Below are 13,047 nucleotides of genomic sequence, written 5' to 3' on the forward strand. Positions count from 1 at the left end.
CATGCACTGTATCAATGGTACCTGCCTTAACCACTGGCTTGTAATTGGAAATTATTTGTTTCTAGATTATTTACTTCATTAAGTTGAATAAGGAGATTAAAATATTCTAGAACACAAGATTTTATCGGGGGAGGGGGAAGTGCCTTGCACAATGTTTAGAGGATTGTGTATTTATGAAGATAGAAATAAACCTTTCAAACAGCGAGACAAATGTCTGTTATGCAAGTTGCATAGCAGATTTAATGTGTGTCTTTCAATTTTATACTCTGTTTCAAGGCTAACTTAATTCATTATGTACAGGCATTTACAGGTTGGGTTAGGAATGTAGTTACCTTTGTCCACCTGAGGCATAACAACTTGGGAGTGTGAAGAGCAGAGCCCCTTTGATGGGGCTATGGCTCAAGAAGAAACTTTTCTTTAGTTAAAAGCCTGAATTGGAGCAAACTTTCATTACTTTGAAGCTGTCTCTGTGTTGTTTAAGTAACTATTAAACGATCTGCCTATGTAGCCAGTGCAGGTTGAAGTGGTCCCCGATGTTGCTCCTAAAAGGTGTCACAAGATTTAGGTCCTAACAGGGCAGTAATCCTTGCTAAATATTTTCATTTCTATTAAATGTGAACTATGGGTTTATGGGAATATTAAAGTTCTGTACTTTGTAAAAGTATTACATTATTAGGTATATGACATCATATTGGTTACACTGTAACTTGTCCAAATGCCAAATGGAAATGGATTTATTAGTTGCGTTATATATGGCTTGTTATAGAAAACTGCTTTAATTGGCCGTGTTTATGTTTCAAAGTAATCAGGGAAGCAGAGCAGCAGGAGGAGTCCGGAGTATCCATACCTTTAAAAATTAATAAACACAAATATAATCTGATTGTAATTCCATTTTGGGAACCCTGACAGCCACGCACACTGCTTTTTCCAGGTGTCATTACTGAGCTCTGTGTGTGAGAGACAGGTGATGGGAGCAGCACACTGAGTTCTGGTCCTCCTCTGTTAAAAATAAACTCCATTCCCCCATCACTCCCAAACTACAGTTTTACACAAAAAAGCCAAAGAATATACTTATAATGGCAGCTGCCAATAGTCAACACTTCAGAACTTCAAGCCATTTGGTTTTAGTGCTATTTGTATATCTTTTTCTAAACCTTTGCCTAAATGTGCACTTTCCTGTCTTTCTTAGCTGCTGATGAGAGCAAATGCGGAGACTCAAGCAGCTAAGGAAGGACTTCTTTTGTATACTTAGCATGCAGCATTTCCCTTGGAGGAAGACCCCCGCCCCCGCAAAGTGCTTAAAATCATTTAGCAACGGCTTACTTAGGACAAGCATTGGAAGCCTCACTGGGAAGGATTTGACCTGTGGGCTGCTGGAGCCAAACTGGAACTTCCCTTCTCCCTGTGCTGACAAGTACACATGCTCAAATAAAGGAAGGATGGGTCATTTTTTAAATGATGATAATAAAACCCATACCAGTTTTGACATTTAATTTAAAAGGAAAAACCATTGCCTGGGTTTAGAAAACAAAATCCAAACCAAGTCCTCTGGTCACTAATGCCCTTTGCCTCATAGCTTCTGGTAACATATTCCACTGCTGGCTGCTTTCTCCGTCCATGGGGCAATAGTTCTTAACTACATGCTTCCACCTCAGATATATTGCACAATACTACATGTACCATGTAAGGCTCTGAACCCCCACATATGGCTCTGATAGCATCAGGTAATAGCAAACTAGATTGATTTGTGATGGTGTCAATCCCCTCCCTGATTTATTTCTTTGTTGGTAGTGTGGATATTGAGCTATCACAATTTCAACCAAAAATTCTTAGTAAAGCCACATACAAAATATCCCTCTGCCCCTAACTGCTCTTACAGATGATGAGGGGATTTAAAAAAAACACATGAATGTTGTGGTAGTATCCAAAGACTCTAGTCAGGATCAACATGTGTGAGGCTGTATGACACATTCTTGCCTTTGGTGCTGTATGGAGACACATGGTACGCTCCTTATGCTGACAAACTTACTGGCTCAGATCTTGTAAGATTTTGCTCTTTGCTTTATCTTTTAAAAAAAAGCTTTCAGATGTTTGCACTCTTCTGGTTTATGGATAAGTTTTGCAGTGTGGGAGAGGTAAGGTGGGATGTAACCTCAGTTTATTTGCATCTTGCAGTTCTGTTGAGTAATCTGTTGTAAAATTTTGTTCAAGAATTGATAAGCCTCCATATATTAGCATGTTGAAGTGTTTCTGAAGTGTTAAATCCATACCCTTGCTATCTCCTTACACCATAGCTAGGGCATATATATTTTTGGTCAGGTGACTCTGGAGTTTTTGAGTTTGATAGCTTAATATTTACAATTTGCTGCAACTTCTTTTGCGAGCAAACATACCACAAGCTTCAAAAATAACAAATTTTCCTAAACCTAAAAATATGAAAACCATTAAACCACTCTACAGCTTTCTTAGGGATAGATGGCCTTTTTGTCTTCACGTACCCACCTATAACATCCCTTCTGGTGTGTTCCTACCTTCTTAGCTCTTCAGTGCTGACTAATTCCAGAAACTGACTGTTAGGGGGAGAAATTGAAACAGTTATTGTGAATTTCAAGCTTCAGGTTTTTTTGTTGAAATATTTATTAGCATTGCTTAGACTAGAAAACAGTATTTAAATCTAATGATTATCCATACATTATTTAATGGTTTAGAATATCTAAACCTCAAGACACTTGCATTTTATAACTCTCTGGTGAGTTTGAAATGCAGCAAATACCCAGTAAAAAGCATTCGAGCAAATTGCATTTGTAACTACACATGATGCACTGTATTCCTATTTATTATCCAAAAGGCAGCATGTGAATAGTGGCAGCGGCTGATGGAGGCATTCGGCAAAGGCTTTTACATGTTCCTGTTCGGCAAGAGGAGATATTTTAAGATGCACGTTAGTGGCTTTTTGCAATTATATGCCCTGTTCCTCATAGCATTAGGAAGCAATTCAGCCGCTCGCAAAGTTCATCCCAGCTGCTTTGGTTATGTATTAAAGAATTGTCTGATTTTTCTTTTTTTCCCTCCCCCAAACCAAGTGATGCGGATTCATTGTGTGCATAACACAGTAGATTATAACATAGTTGTATTACCAGAGAATTAACCCTGCTTAGGGTCTTGACAGAAAATCACTCTTTTAACCCTATTGACAGACATCTGTAACTATGAAAATAGCAGTTCTCATCTCTCTCATGCCAAAGAACATCCACCTGTCACAGTGTGCCCCTAACTCTACAAATGCCGTTTCGCCAGCACAGGTAACATGAATAACTTGTGACATTCGTTCGCAGTTTACAACGAGGAACTAAATTTTCAGCAGAGTAATTTTGGGGGTACCTACCTTAAGGCACCTTAATGGGAGCCTGATTTTCAGATAGTGCTGAGCACCGCTCCTGTGAAAATCAGACCCCTGTGAGGTGTCTCAAGTTGGGCATCCAAAATAAAGACTCACTTTGAAAACAGACACCGAGTCCTTGCCCTGGAATGTGCAAGGGGAACACTGCTGCATCCCCTGAAAAAACCTCTGAAGTGTTTATAATGTGCCCATCTAGACACTGAAATATCAACCTCTACCGCCACCTACTCTGCATGATTAAGGCTATGATTTTGTCATGGAGCTCGTGGAAGTCACGAAATCCGTGACTTCCAAAGATCTCCATGACTTCAGCCCACATGCGGCTGGGAGCTGTAGGGTCCAGCCCTTGCCGGTGGCTAGCAGGAGCTGCAGGGTACCCCCACCACCTGAGATGGTGGGGGCCACGAGCGCTGAGCCACTGCAGACGGTGGGGGTACCCTACAGCTCCCAGCCACTGGGGGAGGGGAGGTTGAGGGATCCCCGCTGCCCACAGGCGGCAGAGGCCCCCAGCAGCTCCTCCCAACTCCTGCCTACCCAGGGCAGCGGGTGTACCCCGCAGGTCCTCGCAGCTGGGGCGGAGCTCCTCACTGCTGCGGGCGGGAGGGGGAACCCTGCAGCTCAGAGCCATGGTGGGAAGGGAACCCTGGTGCTCAAGAGATGGGGGAGGGGAACCCTGGCGCTAGAGCCCCCACAGATGGTGGGGGCCCCCGGAGCTCCCAGTGGCTCCCCATTTTGTCATGGATATTTTTAGTAAAAGTTAGGGACAGTCACGGGCTTCTGTGAATTTTGCTTTATTGCCCATGACTTTTATTAAAAATATCTGTGACAAAATCTTAGCATTAGCCTTGATTATCCTCATTTAAATAAGAGCTTTAGATGAATACATTCAGCCTACATCTCAAAGGCTAAATTAAAGACTAAATTTTCAAGTCTTTCACATTGTACCTGGAGCTGCCAAAAGTGCCTTCAAACCGATGACACGCTATTTAGTCGGATCTGCTAAGCACTTTCTTTGCCCAGCTGCCATTATATCATTTACATGTTCTGGATGAGCCTTGAAGCAGAGGGCCTGGTCACTTGAAATCATTAAAATCCCCTTGTGCATTTTGTTAAGAATAGGAGCGTTAAACAGTATGTCCTGGCCAAGTTCCAGCTTAGCTAATTACATTACCATGGCAGCTTCAACTGGATATGGCAGATCTCTTCATAGTCCTGTTTAGCATTGTGCCCTTTTAAACAGCTACTCCAGTTTGCTCCCGAGGAGGCTGCATTTTGGTGGCAAGAGATGTAAACCCTATTATCATTTACAGCTATTGCCTTGAATTCCTTTCCTCCAACTCCACAATGGATTCCCTCCTCTCTGGCTTCTGCTCTGCTGAAACTGCCCTTACCAAGGTCTCTTCCTCATTAAGGTCTTGATCCTGCATCTCTGAAGTAAAAAAAGAAGCTTTTGCCATCGACTGCAATGAGTGCAGGATCAGCAAGTAAGGCCCAGATCCTCAAAGATATTTAGGTATTGAAATCAGTGGGAGTTAGGTGCTTAAATACCTTTTGAAGGTCTGGTCCTAAATACCTTCACTGGCTCCCTCTTCCTCAACACACCAAACTGAAGCCTCTTTCCCCCCTCCCTCCCCACCTCTAAATCTCTTCATAAGTCTCTCCCTCCTTTCACAAAACTTGTCACATTCCCCCCCCCCCCCCCCCGCGATGCCAGCCTTAATATCCCAAGTGTCTGCTTCTCTAACAATCATCTATGTTCTTTTTTCCATGCTATCCTTACGTTTTCAGTGCCCTCTCTGGATCGGTTTAAAAGGCTGCTGTGCTCTCCAGGGTTGTTTCCATTGTAATACCTGAAGAAATAGACCCACTAACAATGGTTTGCAGCCATTGCATATAGATGCTATTTTCTTGCTCATTCTTGACCAGTGTGTGTTCAGGGCTGTACAAATGTAGAGGGAAAAGGAAAGATTACAAATGAAATCAGACTTAGTCGGTACTGTATTGCCTAACTGCTGTTCAAATGCCAACCATGCAGTGATCCACAAATGTTTGTTTTACCCATCGTGTCTGAGGATGGCTGTTGGTGGAAGGTGCATGTTGGGAGTGGAAGGGGTGGCTTCATTTTTATGAAACTAGTGGAGTTTTGTGTTTAGTGGGATCCTGAGCAAACGTGGGAACACTGGGGACATATGGGCACATTTGGGAAGCTAGTGAAAAGGAGACACTTGTTCGGACATGGATTGTATGAGGTGTCAGAAGGTTATCAGCCATGGATAAGGCTAAGATTTTGTCAGGGATATTTTTAGTAGAAGTCATGGACAGGTCACGGGCAATAAACAAAAATTCACAGAAGCCATTACCTGTCCCTGACTTTTACTAAAAACCTCCCTGACAAAATGGGGAGGGAGGAGGGTCCAGTACCCTGCCCCACTGTATGCAATGTCAGGAAACTATGCCCTCCTCCTTGCCTATGCCCAGTGGCTGGGAGCTGGAAGGGACCCCAGACCACGGGGCTAGGAGCTGGCAGGGATCTCCCATCACCCTGTAGAGGTGGGAGCTGGTTGGGGGTCCCATGCCACCTACGGTGACTGGGAACTGCAGGGTCCCCTGCCACCCTCTGAGGAACTCTGGGGGATCCCCCACCGCCTGCAGGGCTGGGGGAGGGAGGGTCTGCTGCTGTGGGGCCCCAACGTCACGAGGTCATGGAAAGTCATGAAATCTGTGACTTCCATGACTGACTCGAAGCTTTAACCATGGATAGCCAGGAAAGAACCCCATGCAGCAGGCCTTTCCATGAGAGGTGGAGTAAATGCACAAACAGTTGCTTTACTCCATAGCAGAACCTTATTCTTCCAAGACTGAGCTGCAATATTTTAGTCTCAACCTTATTATGTTCTACCCTGACCTTGTGCCTGGACCTCTTCTGTTTGACGCTCCTGTGCTGAGCGTCTTTTTTTACCCGGGTGTCCCCAAAGAAAAAAGATCACTCTTGGGAAAACCATCACCAGCATCTTCTCTGTGATCTAGGCCTGCTGCCAGGGGGCTGGGAGGAGCGGTGTTCTGTGCTAAGTGGGCATTGTCCTGTGTGCACAGCAGTGAATCCTGAAGAGTCTTCTGAAGTTTCTCTTAAAACTGTTTTACAAACTAGTAAAGCCACGAAGGAGCGAGAGATTGGGAGGTAAAACATGCAGCATTTTCCCCTTAGGTTTCAGAACTGAAAGGTAATATGGAAAAAGTAGAGGCAAATTTGCCAGCAGTTTACAACGCACTGCAAGAACTGGCTAGTCTCCCTCATACACTGTGGAAGTTAAGTTTTTTCAGCTATGATTGGAAATAATGGAACAACATATTCAGAAAAACACCTCCCCTCCCCCTAAACCTGAGCTCACTGGTAGGAGAGTTAGAGGCAACACGGTGCCTAGAATGCTGGATTTATTGGACTTTCAATTGGAAGCCCAATAGACCTCACCCTTGTTTTCCAATTTTGTGTACTCAGTTGGGCCTGCAAGGGGCATCATTTAGATGTTCTCTCTCTGACTTACCAGTGCAATTACATTCGATGTCTAGTGCATCTTCTGCAAAAGGATGTTTGCCACTCAGGGCAGGATTCCATAGATTGGAACGGGGGGGAGTGAAGATGTCAAACTCTGAAGTCTTGTCTGCTGCTCTGTTGGGCAGGACCAGTTTGTCTATTTGGTTAGCAAGTACTGCAGATAGCTGCATGTGTAGTGGCCATTTAATAGGTAGGGCCCTACCAAATTCACAGCCATGAAAAACACGTCATGGGCCATGAAATCTGGTCTTTACTGTGCGTTTACCCTATACTATACAGATTTCATGGGGGAGACCAGTCAAATTGGGGGTCTTGACCCAAAAGAGAGTTCACAAGGTTATTTTGGAAGATTGTGGTATTGCCACCCTGACTTCTGCACTGCCTTCAAAGTTGGGCAGCTGGAAAAGCGGTGGCTGTTGGCTGGGCATCCAGCTCTGAAGGCAGCAGCACAGAAGTAAGGATGGCATGGCATGGTACTGCCACGCTTATTTCTGCGCTGTTGCCTGCAGAGCTGGGCGACCAGAGAGTGGCGGCTGCAGCGTAGAAGTAGGCATGGCAATACCATGCTATGCTATTCTTACTTCTGCACTGATGCTGGCGGCGGCTCTGCCTTCAGAGCTGGACTCCTGGCCAGCAGCCGCCACTCTCCAGCTGCCCAGCTCTGAAGGCAGCGCCGCCCCCAGCAGCAGTGCAGAAGTAAGCGTAGCAGTAGCACAACCTCCTCCCTACAATAACTTTGCGAACCCTCCCCCCCACACACACACAACTTTTTTGGGTCAGGATCCCTACAATTACAACACCGAACTTTCAGATTTAAATAGCTGAAATAATTAAATTTATTATTTTTTAAAACCTGTGACTGTGAAATTGAGCAAACTTGACCTTGACTTTGGTAGGGCCCTACTAATAGGACTAGAGAAGCCTTCTACCATGCAGGGAAGCAGTGGCCAGCACATCCCTCAGCCCGAGCCGCTTCCCGCAGCCCCATTGGCCTGGGATGGCAAACCGCGGCTAGTGGGAGCTGCGATTGGCCAAACTTGCAGACACGGCAGGTAAACAAAACGGCCCGGCCCACCAGGGGGCTTACCCTGGCGAGCCGTGTGCCAAAGGTTGCCATAGCAGTTGTATGACATTCTGCAATTCTTGGAAGTCACATGTTCCCAGTGCATAGCCAAGGTCCCATGTTTAACATGCTCTGAAGTGTTTATAATGTGCCCATCTAGACACTGAAATATCAGCCTTTACCACCACCTACTCTGCCATGATTAAGGCTACGATTTTGTCATGGAGGTCGTAGAAGTCATGCTGAGTACTGCTGGCCCAAAAGGATTAACCACGTTGCTCCAGAATAAGTTTATTGGCAATATTGGTGTCATACTCAGGAACCACAATTCTTTGTCAGCCTGTTAGTGTTACCATGACAAGTATCAACGACCAACTGTACGTGAAATATTGTTAAAGTGCCTAGAAGTAATAGGCATTTTTAAAAAATCATTCCATCCACTCAAACAAATATTTATAGATTTTACATCTTTAGTATTTGAATGGTAATGTAGCCTCTACAGCAGCACAGAGACAATGCAGTGCTCTCATTATGCACATGCTTTAGGATCATTTATTTTAATGCTTTCAAATAAATATGTTCCATGCAGCACACCGCAATAAATAAGGAGCAGCAACTTTTGTATAGTACATCCATTCATAATGTAAGTCACCATGTGAAACACCACATCTAAAGTCTTTGGCCCAGTCCCATATCATGAAGCACACCACATCTGCACATAATCATATCTGGCTTCATATGGATTTAATAGGACTATGCCAGAAGTGCATGTGAGCACAAGTTTAACCATGGTTTCTAGCTATTAAATAAAGCTACTAAGTAGTTAAAAGGCAACAGCTAAACCCATAAAGGTTTGATTTGTCTTTTCTTTCTTACGTTTCAGACAGAAATATAAAGTATAGAACAGCTCTGGAGATTCTCAGCCTTGTATAAAGCGCAGTGTGATTAACATGGAGCTCTCTAAGCAATGCTGGCAGGGACACTGGCATCAAAAGCCACAGCGATACTGATTTGACACCGAAAACTGGCATACTCAACAGGGAATAGATGCTGCGCTAGACAAACAGTGGCAACCTCCTTTTCTCTAGGCAGACAATTCTACAGTCCCTTCCTCTTCACTGTCCGCTCTGTTGGCACGGATTTCAACCAGTGTCCGAGCAAAACGGGTCCATTCGTCATTGTGTGGAACAGCGAGCTGGAAAATAAATGAAATGAAAGGGTGAAGTGGGTATGCACAATAAGAATACTTCGCAGTGCAAAGATATTATCTCAGGCCCCAAATCTGCGGGCTTGACTCATGTATAATTCCTTCTAGAGTCAATGTGAGTTGTGTGTGATTAAGGACTGCAGCATGGGGCCCTCGCAAAAGAACTCTGTGGTTTACTTCTGCAGTTGTAAAGCAATGACCTGTTTTCAGGACAACTTTATCATCTCCCTCTTTAGAATCAGTTGGAAATAATTGCTGCATTTAGAGCCCATTTCTCCAGTCCTTACCTGAGTAAAGCGCTAATCTGACATCAATGAATTTTTTGTCTGAGAAAAGGCTGCAAAATTTGGTCCTGCAAATGTTTACACACATGCTTAATTTTACAAAGGTGAGTCATCCAAAGAAGTCAATGAGACTATTCCTGAGTATAATTATATGCACGATTGGGGTCAAGGCCCCAGATTTGTAAAGGTAATTAGGTGAAATCAATGGCAGTTAGGCCCCTAACTACCTTTAAAAATGTAGTCCTAAGTGCATATGATAATACAGTCTCTAGGTAAAGAATTCTACTGTTCTAAAGTTCATTGATATTGGAAGTATTAATCTAAATAAATTATGCTTACTTTAGTTTCCCTCCTCAATGTTAAATAAGTTACAATAAGAAGAAATACATTCTCATAAAAATGTTAAACTGCTCAAGCAGACCAAGTAAATATTGCTTTACTGATCTGATTTTTAAAGTCATCATGCAATGTTCTTTTCCATTTAATAGTATTAATCGTTTTAGTGAAGACACATTAGGCTCCAAGAGGAACATGTAATCCAGACAGCTAAACTTCCAGACAGAATGTTTTAGTGATCTAGCAAAATAATGCTGCAGACCTTTCCAGTTTGATCCAACATTGCAGTTCCTGAGCGAGAATGCAAAACGGGATTGATACAATCATGGAAAAATTAAAACAACTTCCTGAACATACATTTTTATTGACTCAAATACCGGAAAATGGCAACAAGAGTCTAAATTAACCATGCATGTATTTGCTGCTGTCTTAAAGCTTGCGATCTTTCCCTGGAAGGTAGCATGAAAAAGGAACTGTTTGCAGACATAATGCAGCTTTTGGTACTGAAAAAGGAACTATTTAAAGACATGAAGCAGTATGGAACACTAGGTTGGCTGCTAGCATATAATAAACTGAGTTACTGTTTTATGCACATTACACGAGGAACACTTTGCAGGCTAAGAAAAAGTAAGCCCATAATGGATCCAGTCTATAGTGTCCAATATGCAATTGATATAGGCTCAACTGAGAGCTTACTACTTTTTTTTTTTTTTAAGTGGCAAATATTATTCACACTTAAGGTAGATTTCATTAGTTTAGAAATAGTAGATTGCAGAACTTTAACAGGTATTTTTTTGGATGACAAATCGCTTAACCAGTCTCTCAATATGCCCAGGCAATTATCAATATCAATGGAAGTTGAGAAAAAAAGGATATTCTGTGTACTAATGTTCAAGGCCCCAATTGGGCAAGCATGTGAGTAGGAGTCCCATGTGGATGACCTTCACAGTCAAAGTTAATCACCTGTGTAAGTGTGTGCAGGGTGAAGCCTTACTGCCTGGTCCAAATCTCACTGGAGTCAATGAGCGGCTTTCCAGCCTCTTCCGCTTTGGATCCGGCGCTAAGGCAGGAGGCAATTAAACATTGAATATTTGGAAAAATATGCTGAAGTTTAAAAACATCCACGTATTCAAACCATTCAGCTACCGTATGAAAAGTGAGCTTACAACTATCATTCTTTTTCTATGTATTTTGATTATTGGACTTTGGTTAAATATTTATTTAGTTTGTATTCTTTGGCAGTAGTCTTTCGAGGAAAGCTATCTCAGCTCATGATAGTACTGAATGATAGATCAGTGTGCCTTTGCTCACAATCTATTTTTGCTACTTTTAACCCTGACTCGCTAATATCCATTTTTTGCATATTTTCTCCTTGATTTTAGTATTATGAAAGCACTCAGGAATTGAGTCCGGTGCTCAAGACGTAGCAGCTTGAATTAGCTGTCTGAAAGCATGTACAGAAATTGATTTATTCTTATTTTTATTTGAAAGACAAATCTCCCCTCTTTGAAAATACTATATATGATTGGAGGAAATAGAAATAAAAGCTAAGGAGGAAGGATGCAAAAACATCAGCACTGAAAGCTTGATCATGACTACACTCCCCTAGAAGAGATGATTTTACGAGCTAAGTCACATTCGATACCCACAGATATAAGATCAGAATAGAGCCTAATACAGCTGCAGTGTTACACAGATCAGCTGTTAAAAGCTTTGCCACTGAACCCACTGCCTACTGATGCTTCTGTCATAAAGGGTTTCATTTTCTTGCAGAGCATAATAGTGTAATGTTATTAATATGTTGCATCAAAATATGAAAAGAGCCAAATACATACTAAAACACATTAACTAATGAAATAGGGACAATTCTGTCCCCATGTTTTTTTCTTTTTGAGTAACAGCCACGTTGCAACTTAACTGAACAAGCTAAAGAGCATTATTTTGTACCATACAGGTCAGGAAGTGAATAGGTAAAGTTACATTGGAAAAGAAATAAAGACAATAATGAATTTTAATAAAAAAAATTATACATTCATAGAGGGTAAGGCCAGACCATTATAATCATAGAATATCAGGGTTGGAAGGGATTTCAGGAGGTCATCTAGTCCAACCCCCTGCTCAAAGCAGAGCCAATCCCCAGACAGATTTTTGCCCCCGATCCCTAAATGGCCCCCCTCAAGGATTGATCTCACAACCCTGGGTTTAGCAGGCCAATGCTCAAACCACTGAGCTATCCCTCCCGCCATCTAGTCTGTCCTCCTGCACAACACAGGCCATAGAATAAATAAATGTCAGGCTGTCAAAACAACTTTGGTACAAATTCTCACTACTCATAGAAGTAAGCACCACCTTGAGCAAAAAGTGTTTACAGGGTCAGACTCTTATTTTTAAATTTGCAAAATCACCTCTTCCCAAAACCCAAACCAAACGGACTGAAGTACATACATTTACCATACAAAAGTAAATAAAAGAAAAGTTGGTGGAACCATCCAGATGTACACATGCCATAAATGAGAATGATACATGAGCTTATTACTACAACTTTTGTCCTTCATCTCACTCCACTTATTGCCTGTTCATTTCATTTACAGAGTCATGTCTGATGTTAGGGCCCAGTCCTGCAAATAAAACTGTTTTCAGGGTGATGTCCTTACAGTGGAAAGGGACAGCGGTAGGGAAAAGGGTTGAAATCCTAGCCCTATCGAAATCCATGGCAACATTTCCATGGACTACAGTGGAGCCAGAATTACACTCCATGTCTTTGGGTTTGTTCTATACAGTGATGGCCACAAGGTTGGTTGCTGTATAAACAAATAACTACAATGATTAAAAATGAAGATCTGCAAAACCAACATTGACTTGGAAAAATATGCATACAACACCCATAAATATCCATACACATTTTAAATGCATTTGTTTGGGCCATGCACAGAGCCCTTTTCCAGTCATTTCCCACAAAAGTTCCAACAATCGAGTTTTACTTGCACCAAAACAAAAGTCATAGTTGGCTGTGGCATTTGATTTTGAAATGCTCTCTCTCACACACACGCACACACAGCCAGAGAAAAATTAGGTAAGAGAAGCAATACCGTGTGGCTTATGTGATCAATTACAACTAGAGATGGCCAACTTTCTGTGAAAAGCTACAAGATTTTTATCATTAACTATTTCACAATTGTTGCTATTTTCTGAGCCCCCCCCTCC

General features: G+C 42.4%; 1 protein-coding gene across 3 annotated transcripts in view; it reads right to left on the reverse strand.

Moving 5' to 3' along the window:
• Nucleotides 1–8,295: 8,295 nt before the first annotated feature.
• DYNC1I1 (dynein cytoplasmic 1 intermediate chain 1) overlaps nucleotides 8,296–13,047 on the reverse strand; it is a 252,896-nt gene continuing 248,144 nt past the window's right edge. For all 3 annotated transcript variants that reach the window (XM_054020391.1, XM_054020390.1, XM_054020389.1), the window contains one exon: nucleotides 8,296–9,211. In XM_054020391.1, coding sequence (XP_053876366.1) covers nucleotides 9,101–9,211 — 111 coding nt within the window. In that variant the 3' untranslated portion in view covers nucleotides 8,296–9,100. The remainder of the gene's footprint in view (nucleotides 9,212–13,047) is intronic.

Source organism: Malaclemys terrapin, chromosome 2, assembly GCF_027887155.1.
Source record: "Malaclemys terrapin pileata isolate rMalTer1 chromosome 2, rMalTer1.hap1, whole genome shotgun sequence".
NCBI lineage: Eukaryota > Metazoa > Chordata > Testudines > Emydidae > Malaclemys > Malaclemys terrapin.